At 47.6% G+C, this 20,282-nt stretch overlaps 1 protein-coding gene across 1 annotated transcript in view; it reads left to right on the top strand.

Moving 5' to 3' along the window:
- The window catches only part of LOC126094499 (cyclic AMP response element-binding protein A-like), a 574,109-nt gene that overhangs the window by 436,151 nt on the left and 117,676 nt on the right, over positions 1 to 20,282 (top strand). Inside the window, exon 2 of the mRNA XM_049908908.1 lies at positions 12,405 to 12,648. Within this exon, the coding sequence (XP_049764865.1) occupies positions 12,408 to 12,648 (241 nt within the window). The 5' untranslated portion in view covers positions 12,405 to 12,407. The remainder of the gene's footprint in view (positions 1 to 12,404; positions 12,649 to 20,282) is intronic.

The raw sequence follows: 20,282 nt of genomic DNA, 5'->3' as shown, positions 1-20,282 counted from the left end.
AATTAGACCTTGGATGGCGTGTACAGGTACAGCTGCCATACAGCTTCAACACGATACCACAGTTCATCAAGAGTAGTGACTGGTGTACTCTGACGAGCCACTTGCTCGGCCACCATTGACCAGACGTTTTCAATTGGTGAGAGATCTGGAGCATGTGCTGGCCAGGTTAGCAGTAGAACATTTTCTGTATCCAGAAAGGCCCGTACAGGACCTGCAATATGCGGTCGTGCATTATCCTGCTGAAATGTAGCGTTTCGCAGGGATTGAATGAACAGTAGAGCCACGGGTCGTAACACATCTCATATTTAACGCCCACTGTTCAAAGTGCCGTCAATGCGTACAACATGTGACCGAGACGTGTAACCAATGGCACCCCATACCATCACGCCGGGTGATACGCCAGTATGGCGATGACGAATACACGCTTCCAATGTGCGTTCATCGCGATGACGCCAAACACGGATGCGACCATCATGATACTGTAAACAGAACCTGGGGTCATCCGAAAAAATGACGCTTTGCCATTCGTGCACACAGGTTCGTCGTTGAGTACACCATCGCAGGCGCTCCTGTCTGTGATGCAGCGTCAAGGGTAACCACAGTCATGATCTCCGAGCTGATAGTCCATGCTGCTGCAAATATCGTCGAACTGTTCGTGCAGGTGGTTGTTGTCTTGCAAACGTCCCCATCTATTGACTCAGGGATCGAGACGTGGCTGCACGATTCGTTACAGCCATGAGGATAAGATGCCTGTCATCTCGACTGCTAGTGATACGAGGCCGTTGGGATCCAGCACGGCTTTCCGTATTACCCTCCTGAACCCACCGATTCCATATTCTGCTAACAGTCATTGGATCTCGACCAACGCGAGCAGCAATGCCGCGATATGATAAACCGCAATCGCGATAGGCTACAATCCGACCTTTATCAAAGTCGGAAACGTGATGGCACGCATTTCTCCTCCTTACACGGGGCATCACAACAACGTTTCACCAGGCAACGCCGGTCAACTACTGTTTGTGTATGAGAAATCGGTTGGAAACTTTTCTGATGTCAGCACGTTGTAGGTGTGGCCACCGGCGCCAACCTTGTGTGAATGCTCTGAAAAGTTAATCATTTCCATATCACAGCATCTTCTTCCTGTCGGTTAAATTTCGCGTGTGCAGCACGTCATCTTCGTGGTGTAGCATTTTTAATGGCCAGTAGTGTAGTTCAAATTAAAAGAAAGCAGAGCGTTATCTACTACACTAGTTCATAGATAGTTAAATTGTTCTAGTGGAGTAACCACACACCAAAGTCCAGCGGTGCCACCTCAGTCGGACTATGTTTGGTGAAGCACTGTAGTACTCAAAACAGTCATCCGGTTGTAGACAGCTGTTGTACTCACAATAGTCTTCCAGTTGTGGACAGTTGTATCTCTTACCGCACTGTTTTCGTCTTGGTTATGTTGCTGGACACCTGAAGGAGGGATTGCAAAATCCCAATGTTGATATTGGGATATGCAAATCTTGAATAAAAGGCGGGTGAGAGAAAACGTGCACAGTGTATGACTAACAGAAAACAGTTGAAATACTCACCTGACCGAACTGTGTGGTAGAGTCTACAAAACTAGACTCAATAGTTTTTAGGGGAACTGAGAGAGAACGAATGACGTCTGCATCTGAGCGCCCTGAAAGTGATAACATCGAACGACGTCGACTTTGGAATGTGATTAATTTCTCGCAGTGTTGGCACGCGTACCGAGACGTCCGGGAGATGTGGTCGGCCTTCGGCTGAATTAATGTCGTAGCCGGATCTCACTTCGCAACGTGCGCTTCTCTCGGAGCGTTAGGAAACACGTTTCCTGGAGTCCTGGGAAATGCCAGGCTGTCTGCGGGTGTGGACAGGTGAAGTTTGACAAGCTGCTTCTGACCAGCGGCCTGTACAGTGTGCAGTGCTGCCCCGTGCAGTGTCGACGGCGTCCACGGCTACGTTCTCGCTTGTGGACTCACAAGATGTCCCCCCACAGAATGACTCTACGATTTTCACCATCCCTGTGTGTACCAGGCGGTCATCGATGACCTAATTTAAAAAATCGAAAAATATCACATTTGAAGATTATAAGATTTCCAAGCATTCTTAAATATAAAGCTTTTGTAGATTATTAACGAATTCACAGATTGTTCAGCAAATATTGTAATCGTATGGTAATCATACTGTCGCTTGTTCGAATCCCGCCTTTAGCGTACCTTTTGTTTCATTTTCTGTGAATTCCATAGTCATTAAAAATTAGAGTATTTATTGACAAATATTGAATAACTCATTTTTTTATAAAGAGAACATCTTTTTACATTTAATTACTATTTACATGAAAATGCAAGTATCCCCAATAAAATCAGGATGTCGCACAAGGTTGCGAAAAACCATTTACAAAATCAAATACTACACTACTGGCCATTAAAATTGCTACACCTAGAAGAAATGCACATGATAAACGGATATTCATTGGACAAATATATTATACTAGAACTCACATGTGATTACATCTTCACGCAATTTGGGTACATAGATCATGAGAAATCAGTACCCATAACAACCACCTCTGGCCGTAATAACGGCCTTGATACGACTGGGCATTGAGTCAAACAGAGCTTGGATGGCGTGTACAGGTACAGCTGCCCATGCAGCTTCAACACGATACCACAGTTCATCAAGAGTAGTGACACGCGTATTGTAACGAGCCAGTTGCTCGGTCACCATTGACCAGACTTTTCGATTGGTGAGAGATCTGGAGAATGTGCTGGCCAGGGCAGCATTAGAACATTTTCTGTATCCAGAAAGGCCCGTACAGGACCTGCAACATGTGGTCGTGCATTATCCTGCTGAAATGTAGGGTTTCGCAGGGATCGAATGAAGGGTAGAGCCATGGGTCGTAACACAATTGAAATGTAACGTCCACTGTTCAAAGTGCCGTCAGTGCGAACAAGAGGTGACCGAGACGTGTAACCAATGGCACCCCATACCATCACCCCAGGTGATACGCCAGTATGGCGATGACGAATACACGCTTCCAATGTGCGTTCACCCCGATGTCGCCAAACACGGATGCGACCATCATGATGCTGTAAACAGAACCTCGATTCATCCGAAAAAATGACGTTTTGCCATTCGTGCACCCAGGTTCGTCGTTGTTGGTTGGTTGGGGAAGGAGACCAGACAGCGTGGTCATCGGTCTCATCGGATTAGGGAAGGAAGTCGGCCGTGCCCTTTCAGAGGAACCATCCCGGCATTTGCCTGGAATGATTTAGGGAAATCACGGAATACCTAAATCAGGATGGCCGGACGCGGGATTGAACCGTCGTCCTCCCGAATGCGAGTCCAGTGTCTAACCACTGCGCCACCTCACTCGGTGGGTTCGTCGTTGAGTACACCATCGCAGGCGCTCCTGTCTGTGATGCAGCGTCAAGGGTAACCGCAGCCATGCTCTCCGAGCTGATAGTCCATGCTGCTGCAAACGTCGTCGAAGTGTTCGTGCAGATGGTTGTTGTCTTGCAAACGTCCCCATCTGTTGGCTCAGGGATCGAGACGTGGCTGCACGATCCGTTACAGCCATGCGGATAAGATGCCTGTCATCTCGACTGCTAGTGATACGAGGGCGTTGGGATCCAGCACGGCGTTCCGTATTACCCTCTTGAACCCACCGATTCCATATTCTGCTAACAGTCATTGGATCTCGAACAACGCGAGCACCAATGTCACGATACGATATACCACAATGGCGATAGGCTATAATCCGACCTTTGTCAAAGTCGGAAACGTAATGGTACGCATTTCTCCTCCTTAAACGAGGCATCACAACAGTGTTTCACCAGGCAACGCCGGTCAACTGCTGTTTGTGTATGAGAAATCGGTTGGAACCTTTCCTCATGTCAGCACGTTGTAGGTGTCGCCACCGGCGCCAACCTTGTGTGAATGCTCTGAAAAGCTAATCATTTGCATATCAGAGCATCTTCTTCCTGTGGGTTAAATTTTGCGTCTGTAGCACGTCATCTTCGTGGTGTAGCAATTTTAATGGCCAGTAGTGTATTTTATTTCTAGAGATTGAAAAGTATTCTTCTGTTCTTATTATTATTCTTGCGTTAAGGCCTGTTAGGGATTGCAATCCAATTTCAGTTCTTAATCCTTTGTTGTTCTTTCTTTTTTCCAGTTATGTTGTACCGTTTCATTATGTTCCTTTTTCCTGTCTTCTGACGTTGTGCCAGTTTCCTTTACACTCCTGTCTCTAAGTTCTTCCAGTTTAAAAGTTTTTCCCCTAAAAATCTATTTCAAAATACTACTTCTTCTCTCATCTTAATCCATTCCAAGTCTTTCCTGACCGCTTGAACATAGGTGGTCGTTGATTCCTTTTCCGTAAGATTTTTGAGGGTATGCTTAGTCTATTATCCATTCTGTAGATGTGTCCAAAAATAGAAATGTCTTCTTCGTTATTGTTTCTGATATGTTTTCTATTTTCTCATAAACTTCATCGTCGCTACTTGACTTCCAAAATGTAGCATTTTTCTAAGGATTTAATTTTTTTCAGTATTTCTATTTCATCGTATGGATATTTAATACTAAACATTCGCTAGCATACAAGCATTCTGGTTTCCTGCTCTTTTGTAGTGCTTTATTTTAAGTTTTTTAGATAGCAGATTTTTCTTCGCTGTTTTTTTAATAGTCTCCCCAACATATTTGACTTTTCTTGCTGTCTTTTAAATATTTTGTACCACTTATAATATTTGTCACCAATTTTGTTTTCTGTGTAGAGATTGTTAAGCGATATTGGCTGTATATTCGAAAAGGTTGGCTGGTATTTCTTCTTCAGTCATGCTTTCAGAATGTATGGCAAAATCATCGAGAAAGCTACACAGTTTATTACAACACCTTTGTTCTTTCTCCCTAGCACGAATGGCGATATTTTGGATTGTTTCAGCTTTCCATTCCAAATTCTTACAATTTTCTGCAGGACTCAGTCGAATAGAAGTGGAGATAAACCACTGCCTTGCCTGACACCCGTATTTATTTTGAAACATCGAAATGTCTCACCCACACATTTTACGTTTGAAATGGTGTCTGTCAGATTTTCTCGAGTTCTTTTTGCCAACTTAGTTTTAACCCCGAAATCACGAATTACTTTATCTAAGATTCTCGTACCAACTTATTAAAAGGCTTTTTTATAAATAAATAAATGTTAAAAATATGTCTTTTAAGTTCATTAATCTGCGACGAATTACGGATTTCAGGTTGAAAATGTGTTCTGAACAGGATCTTCCGTTTCTGAACCTTGTTGTTCACCCCATTAACAATCAAGAATGTATAATGTTTTCACGCAACAAAAAAGCATTTTATAAGACTGTATCAGATTTTAATTTATTTTCTGGAAACCACTAATTAGGACATAAAATACGTTATTTTCATTAACAACTGTGGTTCAATAAATCTGGGATTAAAGATAAAGAAAGAAAAAGAGAAAAAGGTACGCTACAAGTGAAATTCCGAAACAGCAACATTGTACTTACAAAACGATGCGACAGGCTGAGCTTCTGACTAATTCGTTAATAATCAACAAATGTTTTTTAATTAACAAGTGCTCGAAAATCTTCTAACCTTCAATGGTGATTTTTCGAGTTTTTGAGAGAACTGCGTCTTACTGTTTTAGAAAATCGATACCCGGGCAATGACATGTAAGTACGTGAGGCAAATCGGAGAAGGCTACAACGAACAAAGCTGTGACCAAACGAAGGGCACCGATGTTTTCTCTTGTGTTTCTCTACCTGATTGATATGTTACATGACCTCTTTTCCGTTTGAAAATTACGAGTTGCCTCCAAGAACAAGGTCTTGAAAATGGACGTCATAGTGGTAATTCAGCCTGACAAATTTTCCCCCTCTCCTATCTCATACGGTTTGGCTTTAAATTTCAGTTTAGCTACCTGTTTTTGTTATAGGAGGATGGACCATAGCCATGATCCTTTATAGAAACGGCCTCGTATTTTAGTTCATTATTCGTGTTTCGCTCTGCCCCTTAACACATGTCGTTAAACCAAACATCGCAGTAGAGTAATGTGGGATCACTCACAAGGGAAACTCCCCTCTCACGCCCCTCTGATTTAGTGGTAAGATGGCTCAGTGAATAGCACGTCAAAAACTGAACACAGATCAAGGATGAAAACAGAAGAAGGTGTACTGAACTGTGAAAAAAGAAAAAGTAGAAACAGCGAACAGTCCAGGTTCCAGATGTGCGACATCGAGGGAACTGCAAGGACCACCGTGTTGGACTGCAAAGCGGAAGATCCGTGTTCAAAGACCCCTCATGTGCCCTTTTTTTTTTTTTTTGTTCACAAAATTATGGACTTTCCGTCCGGTCACTGACGTGTCTGTTCTCCTTTTGTAGTCTTGGAGTTGTCATACTACAAATTTCTTATAGAATATGAGTCATCTGGTAACAATATATTACCGTCGCTGCCTGGACCTCTCACAGAAATGAAAACAACAAATAAACGGGTGTGAACTACGTTACAACAAAGGAATTCAAGAGTCAAATTCTCCAAAACGGAACTCAAGATTCATAACGTGTGGTACTTGTATAGAACAGATAGGAGGTACGTACGTCTAGTCTCATTTCTCACTGTTGCAAACCGGACGTCACACCACGACACAGACACAAATTTGAACGTAGCGAACAGACACGTCAGTGACAGGACGGAAATTTCATAATTTTGTGAACCAAAAATAAATGAATAAAAAAAAATCACGAGAGCGATTTGAACGTGGATCCCTCCTTCGCTGTCCATCACCGTGACACGTAACAACGATCCCGCGGCTATTCAAATCCACTCAACGTTGCACATCTTGAGCGTGGACCGTTCGCTGTTTTTATTTTGCTTCGTTTTTCGTCAGTACACCTCCTTCCTGTTTTCATGCTTGATCTGTGTTCAGTTTTTGACGCGCAATCCACTGAGCCATCTTACCACTAAATCTGAGGGGCGTGCGAGGAAAGTATCCCTTATCAGTAGAATGGCCACATAGAAATACGACAAGAAAATAAATCGTCGTTTTCCGTTGACTCAGCGTGTCATTTGCAACACGTACGAGCAGTATTTGTTTGTACTGGCCATATACACGTGTTGCAAAACAGAAAATTATCCTGCCGAGTCTTAGAAACGAAAGCTAGTGTATGGTCCAATACACGTCTCAGCTACTGCACTCTTTCCACTTACAGTTAGTTCTCCAGCCCTAAGACCACATTTAGTGAACATTATGTTTCGTGCAGTTTGTCACGAAGAGGCGCCACGAGTGCTATCTGCGAAAGGGACGGTGGGGAACAATGCTTTCACTTCCTGTGCGTGGCTTTACTAATCTAATCGTGGAATACTCCTGTGTCCCTCCAGTATAATTTCTGCCGTTCCCCGCTCCACCACAACTTCACCGTGTACGCTGTGCGTGTGTGAATGGAGGCGGGGGAGGGGGAGGAGGAAGGGGAGGAGGTAATAGTGTCGAAATGTGAGAGATCGTCCCAGGCCGGTAGAGGTCCCTGTATCACGTTCGCACTGTTTGCTAAGGATGGGTGGTATTAAATATAACCCTTAAAACAACAATATTTCTCAGTAGTACCTATTGAGCAAATAATACGTTCCGTGTTTGACTCTAACTCATTTATAGTAGTGTAGGATTCACCAAAAGGAAAACGAGTTTTCACCGCTCATCACATTTTTGGATAGCAATAAGAAAGCTATTCAGTTTCTATAACAATGCTTTTCTACATGCTGTTCAAATTTTAATATTCAGACACAGATCGCCGGCCGTCGTGGCCGAGCGGTTCTAGGCGTTTCAGTTCGGAACCGCGCGACTGCTACGGTCGCAGGTTCGTATCCTGCCTCGGGCATGGATGTGTGTGATGTCTTTAGGTTAGTTAGGTTTAAGTAGTTCTACGTTCTAGGAGACTGATGACCTCAGATGTTAAGTCCCATAGTGCTCAGAGCCATTTGAACCATTTGAAGACACAGATCAATACCATTCTTGCCTTGCCACTGGAATAGGTAGCCTCAGATTTCAGTCTCGGAATCTATTATGCACTGGTACTAACCTGTGATTGTCAACCGGAAATAAGTTTCTATTTATTTATGGAAATATTTTTTTCCGTAATAGGCGGAAGTAACAACTTTCCACCGCGCGATATTTTTGGTTAAACATTGTTTCAAAACGACCGTGAGTTTCCTGGAAAAACATCTGGAACAAAGGCACCAAACAGCAAGAGTTATCCATCCACAGCGTGCTACAGCAGTTTTGCAAACTGTATCGCTGTTTCAATGTAATTCACGGCTTTCTTGGAACGTACTACATAATTAACGGGTTTATGGGACCCACTGCTTTGTTGGCACTCGATCCTTGTAACCTGTTACAGCTTATCAATACCTTAGCGGCCCATCATTACTGTTAATGACTCGGGGCGGAAGGTACGTAGAGCACAGTTCCTGAAATGTGGGGAGGGGAGAGACCCAGTAAGGTGTTGCACCTACCGATACTTGTTCGACGTTAATCAAAAATGGTTCAAATGGCTCTGAGCACTATGCGACTTAACTTCTGAGATCATCAGTCGCCTAGAACTTAGAACTAATTAAACCTAACTAACCTAAGGACATCACACACATCCATGCCCGAGGCAGGATTGCACGAGGCAGGATTCGAGCCTGCGACCGTAGCGGGCGCTCGGCTCAAGACTGTAGCTCCTAGAACCGCACGGCCTCTCCGGCCGGCCGACTTTAATCGATGATGTGACGTCATCATACGGGCGCACACAAAATAAGACAGAAGACCACCAATAATTAATTTGCTTCACTATTTCTTTTTTGGAACGTACGTTGTGCTAACGGATCTGTAGCTTTCCAGGCATCTAGTTTCTCTTGTAAGTTGACAGTTTGGTTGTGTCTTGGCGATACAAGCGCAATTTCACTGCAAGCTTGAAGAATAAGTCTTCTGAGCTCCATTAAATCCCACAGCTTCTTGCTACTGCCTTGCCCTTCAACACGCAGTGGTTCATGCAAGATGGAGCAAGGCCACATACTGCAAACACTGTGTTGGAGTTTTTACACGAGCATTTCGACATGCAGATCATTTCACTCAGGTTTCCAGGTCGCTTCAATGACGGACAAAATTGGCCCCCCAATAGTCCAGACCTCAATCCATGTGACTTTTTTCTTTGGGAGTACCTAAAGGAAAAAATTTTCCCGAAACGTCCACGTGATTTAATGGAGCTCAGAAGACTTATTCTTCAAGCTTGTAGTGAAATGTGCCGTAGGGTAATCACTAACTTCAGTGTTCGTTTGAAGGAACTTAGGAAACGAAATGGTGGACATATTGAGCATGTGCTGAGTTAGAACAAATCTCCATGGACGGCTCTTCATTGTAGTATATGTTCCTTTCAGATTGTATTGATAATAAAGTTTATATTCAAAAACAAAATGGTAACACCCTGTATGTTGATTAACCATCTAAACAGCTCCGCCACCTGCAGGTTGTTCAAAACATCATCACACTATAGGCCTGTCCACCGAAAACACGGCGCCTGTGCTTTCACAATTCTTAACGGTAGCTGCTTATCGCGGGTCGTTATATCTGAGTGGACATACTTTCTCCTACTCACCGGCACGGCACCGCAAGTTGAGTCGTGACCAGAAACTCTGGCAGTGACACAGACAAGTAGCTGTATAAACCCCCCCCCCCTCCCGTTTCCACACACACATACGTACACATACACTGTCGCGCGGTGTAGCCGTACGGTCTCGGGCGCCTTGCCAAGGTTCGCGCGGCTCTCCCCGTCGGAGGTTCGAGTCCTCCCTTGGGCATAGGTATGTTTGTTGTCCTTAGTGTTAGTTAGATTAAGTTGTGTGTAAGCCTAGGGACCGATGACCTCAGCAGTTTGGTCCCATAGAACTTACAAAAAATTTCCAATTACACACATTCACTATTTTTCATTGTTACTGACGTGATCGTACGGCTTAACGCACAGTATGCTACTTACTTTACGAGAGGGGATAGTGGAACGCATTACCGACCGCAGCTTTGCTATTGGATAGGCCCGTAAGCCCTGGCGTTTTTTTTAATCAGTCGATAATGCACTCTCACTTGATCCCAACGTTCAACAAGCAGTTCAATACCTCGACGGTAGGCATCACCTGGTTTCCACTCAAAGAAATCTTACAGCCAAGCCTTTAATTCCACACATTACTGAGCGAAACGAAACGCACTGGCCGGCCGGAGTGGCAGAGCGGTTCTAGGCGCTACAGTCCGGAACCGCACGACTGCTACGGTCGTAGGTTCGAATCCTGCCTCGGGCATGGATGTGTGTGATGTCCTTAGGTTAGTTAGGTTTAAGTAGTTCTAAGTTCTAGGGGACTGATGGCCTCAGAAGTTAAGTCCCATAGTGCTCAGAGCCATTTGAACCACTTTTTGAAGGCTAGAGCCACGGGTCGTAACACATCTGAAATGTAACGTTCACTGTTCAAAGTGCCGTCAACGCGGACAAGAGGTGACCGTGACGTGCAACCACTGGCACCCCATACCATCACGCCGGGTGATACGCCAGTATGGCGACGACGAATACACGCTTCCAATGTGCGTTCACCGCGATGTCGCCAACCACGGATGCGATCATCATGATGCTGTAAACAGAACCTGGATTCATCCGAAAAAATGACGTTTTGCCATTCGTGCACCCAGGTTCGCCGTCGAGTACACCATCGCAGGCGCTCCTGTCTGTGATGCAGCGTCAAGGGTAACAGCAGCCATGGTCTCCGAGCTGATAGTCCATGCTGCTGCAAACGCCGTCAAACTGTTCGTGCAGATGGTTGTTGTCTTGCAAACTTTCGCATCTGTTGACTCAGGGATCGAGACGTGGCTGCACGATCGGTTACAGCCATGCGGATAAGATGCCTGTCATCTCGACTGCTAGTGATACGAGGCCGTTGGGATCCAGCACGGCGTTCCGTATTACCCTCCTGAACCCATCGATTCCATATTCTGCTAACAGTCATTGGTTCTCGACCAACGCGAGCAGCACTGTCGCGATAGGATATACCGCAATCGCGATAGGCTACAATCCGACCTTTATCAAAGTCGGAAACGTGATGGTACGCATTTCTCCTCCTTACACGAGGTATCACAACAACGTTCCACCTGGCAACGCCGATCAACTGCTGTTTGTGTATGAGAAATCGGTTGGAAACTTTCCTCATGTCAGGACGTTGTGTCGCCACCAGCGCCCAACCTTGTGTGAATGCTCTGAAATGACCTGGTGGATGACATCGGAAGTTCACTGAGGCTTTTTGCAGATGACGCTGTGGTGTATCGAGAGGTTGTAACAATGGAAAATTGTACTGAAATGCAGGAGTATCTGCAGCGAATTGACGCATGGTGCAGGGAATGGCAATTGAATCTCAATGTAGACAAGTGAAATGGCTGCGAATACACAGAAAGATAGATCCTTTATCATTTAGCAACAAAATAGCAGGTCAGCAACTGGAAGCAGTTAATACCATAAATTATCTGGGAGTACGCATTAGTAGTGATTTAAAATGGAATGATCATATAATGTTGATTGTCGGTAAAGCAGATGCCAGACTGAGATTCATTGGAAGAATCCTAAGGAAATGCAATCCGAAAACAAAGGAAGTAGGTTACAGTACGCTTGTTCGCCCACTGCTTGAATACTGCTCAGCAGTGTGGGATCCGTACCAGATAGGGTTGATAGAAGAGATAGAGAAGATCCAACGGAGAGCAGCGCGCTTCGTTACAGGATCATTTAGTAATAGCGAAAGCGTTACGGAGATGATAGATAAACTCCAGTGGAAGACTCTGCAGGAGAGGCGCTCAGTAGCTCGGTACGGGCTTTTGTTTAAGTTTCGAGAACATACCTTGACCGAGGAGGCAAGCAGTATATTGCTCCCTCTAAGTATATCTCGCGAAGAGACCATGAGGATAAAATCAGAGAGATTAGAGCCCACACAGAGGCATACCGACAATCCTTCTTTCCACGAACAATACGAGACTGGAATAGAAGGGAGAAAAGATAGAGGTACTCAAGGTACCCTCCGCCACACACCGTCAGGTGGCTTGCGGAGTATGGATGTAGATGTAGATGTAAAAGCTAACCATTTGCATATCACAGCGTCTTCTTCCTGTAGGTTGAATTTCGCGTCTGTAGCACGTCGTATTCGTGGTGTAGCCGTTTTAGTGGCCAGTAGTGTACATTTGTTATACAGGGTTTTCTGGCAGCGTTCGTTTGGTGTGTTGCCTTTTGTGGAAGGTGACGTTTCAGAGGAAGGGCGGCAGCTGCAGCCTCCACCTGTTCCCCTGCTCGCGACGTGAGCCGGCGGCCGCGTGTTGCAGGGCATGGACGTGTTCCGGGACGCGGACGACCCGGACTGGGGCTGCGGCCTCTTGGACGCGCGGCCGCACGTCGTGCTGTACGACCGCCTCATGACGGACGCGGCGCTGGGCGCCGCGGGCGCGCCCATCAAGAGCGAGCACTCCTACAGCCTCGCCTCCGACGGCGACCACGACCACGACCACGACGCCGCGGACGCCGACTCGCCGCCGGACTCGCCGCTCAGCCTCGACCGCGTCATGGACGGTGAGTGCCGCCGCCTCTGCTCTCGGCTACAGCTGTTCTCCGCACTGATAACCACCTGCCTTTAGAATGCAGCAGCGACTCTGCACGGTGTGTGTGTTCGACAAGCCGTCAGCAGGTCCCCGGACACACAGTGGTCAGCCAGAACATTACGACCACCTACCTGATAGCCGGTATGTCCACCTTTAGCACGAAGAATAGCGGCGACGTGTCGTGGCGTGGAAAATATGAGGCCTTGGTAGGTCGCTGGAGGGAGTTGACACCACATCTGCATCTACCAGGCTGTTCTTTACATCTGCCGCCACCGACATTCTGCTTATGTCATCTGCTCCGATTCCCTGAGCGCCATCCAGAGCCTCAGTGATCCGTATCCGGTTCACCCTTTCGTGCACCGGATCCAACGCTCTCTTCGGCAGCTGGTGGACGTCGGTTCTCCGGTTAGCTTTATGTGGGTTCCTGGCCATGTCGGTATCCCTGGGAACGAAGCTGCAGATGCCGCGGCCAAGGCTGCGGTCCTCCAGCCTCGGACAGCTTCTTGTTGTGTCCCTTCGTCAGATTTTAGCAGGGTTATTTGTCGGCGCATATTCTCGCTGTGGCATGCCGATTGGGCTGCCCTTACAGCCAACAAGCTTCGGGCCTTGAAACCTCTTCCCGTGGCTTGGACGTCCTCCTCACGCCCTTCTCGGCGGGAGGAGGTAGTTTTGGCCCGGTTAAGAATTGGACACTGCCGGTTCAGCCATCGCCATCTGCTAACGGCTGCGCCGGCGCCGTTCTGCCCATGTGGGCAATTGCTGACGGTCCGCCACATTTTAATGTCCTGTCCGGAATTTAACGCACTGCGTCTCGATCTTAACCTGCCATGTACTTTAGATGCCGTTTTAGCAGATGACCCACGAGCAGCTGCTCGTGTTCTTCGTTTTATCAATTTGACAAACCTGACTAAGGACATTTGATGATGCTGTTTTTTAATCCTATGCCTGTCAGTCTGTCTTTTATCGTGTTTTCCCTTTTAGTTGTTGTTTTAAACTTGTGCCTCGCGGTGCATTCTTAACGTAGTCAGGGGGCTAATGACCATTGAAGTTGTGCGCCCTAAAACCACAAAAAAAAACCACATCTGCACGCACAAGTCACTTAATTCCCGTAAATTCCGGTGAGGGAGGCGAGGAGCTCTGACTCCTCGTTTTGACACATCCCAGACGTGTTCGTTCCCGTTCAGATCTGGCGAGTTGGGGGGCAGCACATCAATTGGAGCTCGCCACTGTGTTGTTCGAACCACTCTATCACTCTCCTGGCCTTGTCACACGGCGCATTATCTTACTGGAAAATTCCATTGCCGACAGGAAACACGACCCCTATGAAGGGGTGTACGTGGTCTCCAGCAAGTGTACGATACTCCTTGGCCGCCACGTTGCCTTGCAAGAGCTCCATCGGGCTCATGGATGTCCACGTAAATGTTCCCGCAGTACAGGCGTCAAGGAGCTTGTGAGGGTACTGGTGTGTAGTATCTGTAAGTGGTTGTTCTTTGGAGGGTGACAATGCCCAGTGGCGCAGAGAGTCGCAAGCAGAGGCAGTTGTTGAGAGGCTGTGGAAGGTGTAGGCCGCGTGAGCCAAAGGCGGTTGCGTAGCGAAGGATTTATCTGTATGTTCAATAGTAGTGGCACACAGTTTTAATAATAGTGTGTTTATGTTCGTGCAGTGTGATAAAGGAAATAAATTAAATTTTACCAGTTCTTAATGCGTCTCCATTAGTTAGTACCACACCATTGCATTTAACAATGAGCGAAGTCTCGATATACACGGTCAACTACAACAAGAGGATTGTAACATAATAATCATTAATTAACCCATATCTTCCCCTGGGAGACGATGGGTTTGTGCCCTCCCATCGCCCTGATGAAGAAGGTATCGGAATTAATCAGATCATGCAACGCTCTGCCACTGTGCCAACGTCCAGTGCTGAAGGTCACGTACCAATTCCTGTCGTAGTTGCCGATGCCGGAGTATTAACATTCGCATATGCGTGGGTCGTTGGCTGCGGGCGCCCATCGTTAGGAGTTTTCGATGCACTGTATGTTCAGACACACTTGTACTCTGCCTAGTATTAAAGTCTGATTTTAGTTCCGCCACAGTTCGCCCCCTGTATGCCCAGCCTACATCGTCCGTCATCTGCAATCATGGGGGGCCAACCAACCCTACGACGTCTGGACGTGGCTTCACCTTGGTTTCGACACTTGTTGAAGACACCATAGCACTTATCGAACATTCGACAGGTGGTGCAGTTTCCGAAATGCTAGTGCCAAGTCTGCGCGTTATCACAATCTGCCATCGATTAAACTCGGAGGGATCGTACATCTTCCCCATTTTACACACAGACAGCACGATCGCTGATACTACATGCAACGTGCAGTCATTCCTCGCCAGGTGACGCAGCTACGGCCAGGACGGGTTCATATCGATAATAGCTCGATGATCGCAACATTCTGGATGATCAGTATACACCGTCCAGTTACATTAATGTGACCCCCGCCTATATTCGACGTCAGCGTGCAATAATCGCTCACAGACGGCAGGTGGCAGCACTATCAACGGAGGGTACATAAAGCCTGTCGGGGAGGAGAACGGTGGGTAGGGGGGGAGGAACAGTGCAGTCAGTCATTGTCCTACTGCACCGAGCGAGGTGGCGCAGTGGTTAGACACTGGACTCGCATTCGGAAGGACGACGGTTCAATCCCGCGTCCGGCCATCCTGATTTAGGTTTTCCGTGATTTCCCTAAATCACTCCAGGCAAATGCCAGGATGGTTCCTCTGAAAGGGCACGGCCGCCTTCCTTCCCCATCCTTCCCTAATCCGATGAGACCGATGACCACGCTGTCTGGTCTCCTTCCCCAAAACCAACCGACCAACCAACTGTCCTACTGCAGAAACGGAACTATTACCTGTTGTCCAAATGGGCATGATCATTGGGTTTCGTGCCAAGAGTTGATGCATTTCCGAAACGGCTAAACCGCTCATTTACCACAATGCATGGGAAAATGGTGCTATCCAAAACTGGTGCAGAGGCAACTGTGATTCACCAAGGGCCATAGATGACAGGGGTGGATGACGGCTGCAGAGATGTGTACGGGCGAATAGATGTACAACTGTTCAGCAATTGATCGCCCAGATGTGTCTACAGGCTATCAGCAGTGTCTCTTCAATGACTCCTCAACGGACATTGCTGCGTATGGGCCTCCACAGCAGGTGCCTTGTTGATGCACCCATGCTACGTGCTGTTCATCAACGACGAAGGCTGGATTTTGCGCACCAATACCACAACTAGACGTCCACTGAGAGGAGTCAGGTGGTCTTTTCAGGTGAATCACGTTTTACGTTCCATCGGACAGATCACCATTGGTATGCACAGCTTGATACGTCTAAAAGCAACGGGTCCAGGTCGGAAGAGGGAGAGTTAAGATCTGGGGAATGTCTTCGTGGCATTATTTCGTCGATGATTAACGCAAGTATGTACCTATCCTTGGGGCTCTTGTCCACCAGTACATGCACCTTGTTTTTCCTCAGCACGATAATATCTATCAGCAGCGTGTCACACTGCTCGCAGTGTATGTGCATGGTTCGAAGGTCACCGTACTCGCCTGGCCACCAAACTTTCCAAATTTAAACCGAATCTGTTGGGATCACCTCGATCGGGCTGTTTGCGACGCGGATCCTCAGCTGGCAAACCCAGCACAGCTGGCCACGACACTGGATTTAGCAAGGTTCCACATCCCAGTCGATACCTTCCAGACCCTCACTGTCACTTTTCCCGCACGTCTCGCAGCATTCTGCGCTGCAAAAGGTGGGTAATCAGGCTGTCGACAGGCGGTTACTCTAATGTGACTGAACAGCGCGTGTAGCACCAGATGTCTACGTCCAGGTCACTCAGTTTCCGTAAATTACGGGCCAGCTGTTTGCGGATGAGGAGCAGACACCTGATAGAGCGACAGATGTTCAAATATGCGTGTGAAATCTTATGGGACTTAACTGCTAAGGTCATCAGTCCCTAAGCTTACACACTGCGTAACCTAAATTATCCCAATGACAAACACACACACCCATGCCCGAGGGAGGACTCGAACCTCCGCCGGGACCAGTCGCACAGCCCATGACTGCAGCGCCTGAGACCGCTCGGCTAATTCCACGTGGCGCGCCAGATGTGTTCCATCGGTTTCAGACCAGGCGATTTTGGTGGCAATGACATCAGTGCGAGTTCACTGTCATGCTCCAAATGCTTCAAATGGCTCTGAGCACTATGCGAATTAACTTCTGAGGCCATCAGTCGCCTAGAACTTAGAACTAATTAAACCTAACTAACCTAAGGACATCACACACATCCATGCCCGAGGCAGGATTCGAACCTGCGACCGTAGCGGTCGCTCGGTTCCAGACTGTTGTCATGCTCCTCAAACCGCTGTAGCACGATTCTTTCCGTGCGACACGGACACTCACCCAACTGGAAGATGCCGCCGCAACTGGGGAGGACATCAAACATGAAGGGATGAAGACGATGTGCAAACACTTTCACGTAGTCCACAGATTTCGGCGTCCCACCACACTTGATCAGCATTATACATAGTAACCAACTCTCAGCTGTGACGACTGTTGCTGGCACCTCTGATTTCTACGCTGTATCAAGAGGTGTCAGACAGGGTTATGTCCTATCCCTCAACTGTACAACATTTGCGCAGAACATGTCATTGGGAACGCTCTTGGTGGTTGGACTAAAGGTATCTTAATTGGTGGAAAAACTATTAACAATCTCCAACTTGCCGATGACACTGTGCTTTTAACCAGCAGCGTAGATGAACTTGCCGAGCTAGTGAGAAAGGTAAAGGACGTTAATGTACGAGAGTTGGAACTTAAATAGTGGCAACTACTTATTCACAAACGATACAAAAGAGTCACACGTTTTCACCTGTTACTGTCCTTCAAAGTAGTCGCCAGCGTTGTGTAGGACCCGTTGCCATCGGTGTGGAAGGCGTAGTATACCGTTAGCAGAGCCTGTTCTGTTGATGATGCGAATGGAGCGGTCTACTGCCTGTCGAATCTCTGGAACAGTTATGAAGCGAATGCCACGAAGGGGTTCCTTCATCTTCGGAATCAAATCAAAGTCACAAGGACTTAAGTCCGGGGAGTATGGTCGATGGTACAGTACTTCCAAGTACCATCGACCGAACAGAGCAGCCACAGCTTGCGCTGAATGCGACCGCGCATTGTCGTGCAAAATGATGGGTGGGTTGCGCAGAACGTGTCGCCGCTTCTTTCGCAAAGCTGGTCGCAGGTGATGCTCCAAAAACGAACAGTAATACGACTCAAGTCCTTGTGACTTTGATTTCATTCCGAAGACGAAGGAACCACTTCGTGGCATTCGCTTCAGAACTGTTCCAGAGATTCGACAGGCAGTAGACCGCTCCATTCGCACCATCAACAAAACAGGTTCTGCTAATGGTATACTACGCCTTCCACACCGCTGGCAAGGTGTTCTACACAGCGCTGGTGTCTACTTTGAAGGACAGTACTAGGTGCAAACATGTATCTCTTTTGCATCGTTTGTGAATAAATTGTTGCCACTATTTAAGTTTCAACCCTCGTGTTACAGGGATTATTCTTCAATCTCACCAAGTCCAGACTCATTACAGGTGATCGAGGACCAAGTTTGAACTCCCGGGTACTTTAAAGAAACTGGAAGCCGTCCATTCTTCCGTCTATTTAGAATCAATTAACTGCGACTCGGGAAGTTGAGAAGATCAAATAAGAAGGCTGATCACGACAGGGTGAATGGCCACGAAGAAGCTAACCAGTATCTGGCAGAACACAGTGATAACGAACAGTACAAAGATGAGGCTTCTTGAAACTCTCGTGTTTCTTCTCTTCTGTTACGGTTGCAAAACATGGGCCATTAACGTCAGAAAATCAGCGTATTGATGGATTTGAGCTCTGATGCTGGCACAGGACGTTACCAGATGATGTACACTCCTGGAAATTGAAATAAGAACACCGTGAATTCATTGTCCCAGGAAGGGGAAACTTTATTGACACATTCCTGGGGTCAGATACATCACATGATCACACTGACAGAACCACAGGCACATAGACACAGGCAACAGAGCATGCACAATGTCGGCACTAGTACAGTGTATATCCACCTTTCGCAGCAATGCAGGCTGCTATTCTCCCATGGAGACGATCGTAGAGATGGTGGATGTAGTCCTGTGGAACGGCTTGCCATGCCATTTCCACCTGGTGCCTCAGTTGGACCAGCGTTCGTGCTGGACGTGCAGACCGCGTGAGACGACGCTTCATCCAGTCCCAAACATGCTCAATGGGGGACAGATCCGGAGATCTTACTGGCCAGGGTAGTTGACTTACACCTTCTAGAGCACGTTGGGTGGCACGGGATACATGCGGACGTGCATTGTCCTGTTGGAACAGCAAGTTCCCTTGCCGGTCTAGGAATGGTAGAACGATGGGTTCGATGACGGTTTGGATGTACCGTGCACTATTCAGTGTCCCCTCGACGATCACCAGTGGTGTACGGCCAGTGTAGGAGATCGCTCCCCACACCATGATGCCGGGTGTTGGCCCTGTGTGCCTCGGTCGTATGCAGTCCTGATTGTGGCGCTCACCTGCACGGCGCCAAACACGCATACGACCATCATTGGCACCAAGGCAGAAGCGACTCTCATCGCTGAAGACGACACGTCTCCATTCGTCCCTCCATTCACGCCTGTCGCGACACCACTGGAGGCGGGCTGCACGATGTTGGGGCGTGAGCGGAAGACGGCCTAACGGTGTGCGGGACCGTAGCCCAGCTTCATGGAGACGGTTACGAATGGTCCTCGCCGATATCCCAGGAGCAACAGTGTCCGTAATTTGCTGGGAAGTGGCGGTGCGGTCCCCTACGGCACTGCGTAGGATCCTACGGTCTTGGCGTGCATCCGTGCATCGCTGCGGTGCGGTCCCAGGTCGACGGGCACGTGCACCTTCCGCCGACCACTGGCGACAACATCGATGTACTGTGGAGACCTCACGCCCCACGTGTTGAGCAATTCGGCGGTACGTCCACCCGGCCTCCCGCATGCCCACTATACGCCCTCGCTCAAAGTCCGTCAACCGCACATACGGTTCACGTCCACGCTGTCGCGGCATGCTACCAGTGTTAAAGACTGCGATGGAGCTCCGTATGCCACGGCAAACTGGCTGACACTGACGGCGGCGGTGCACAAATGCTGCGCAGCTAGCGCCATTCGACGGCCAACACCGCGGTTCCTGGTGTGTCCGCTGTGCCGTGCGTGTGATCATTGCTTGTACAGCCCTCTCGCAGTGTCCAGAGCAAGTATGGTGGGTCTGACACACCGGTGTCAATGTGTTCTTTTTTCCATTTCCAGGAGTGTATTTAGAATCAATTAACTGCGACTCAGGAAGTTGAGAAGATCAAATAAGAAGGCTGATCACGACAGGGTGAATGGCCACGAAGAAGCTAATCAGTAACTGGCAGAACACAATGATAACGAACAGTACAATGATGAGGCTTCTTGAAACTCTCGTGTTTCTTCTCTTCTTTTACGGTTGCAAAACATGGGCCATTAACGTCAGAAAAT

The sequence above is a fragment of the Schistocerca cancellata genome, chromosome 8 (assembly GCF_023864275.1).
Source record: "Schistocerca cancellata isolate TAMUIC-IGC-003103 chromosome 8, iqSchCanc2.1, whole genome shotgun sequence".
Lineage (NCBI taxonomy): Eukaryota > Metazoa > Arthropoda > Insecta > Orthoptera > Acrididae > Schistocerca > Schistocerca cancellata.
Note: the sequence above shows the minus strand (reverse complement) of the source record. Positions and strands in the feature narration are given on the sequence as shown.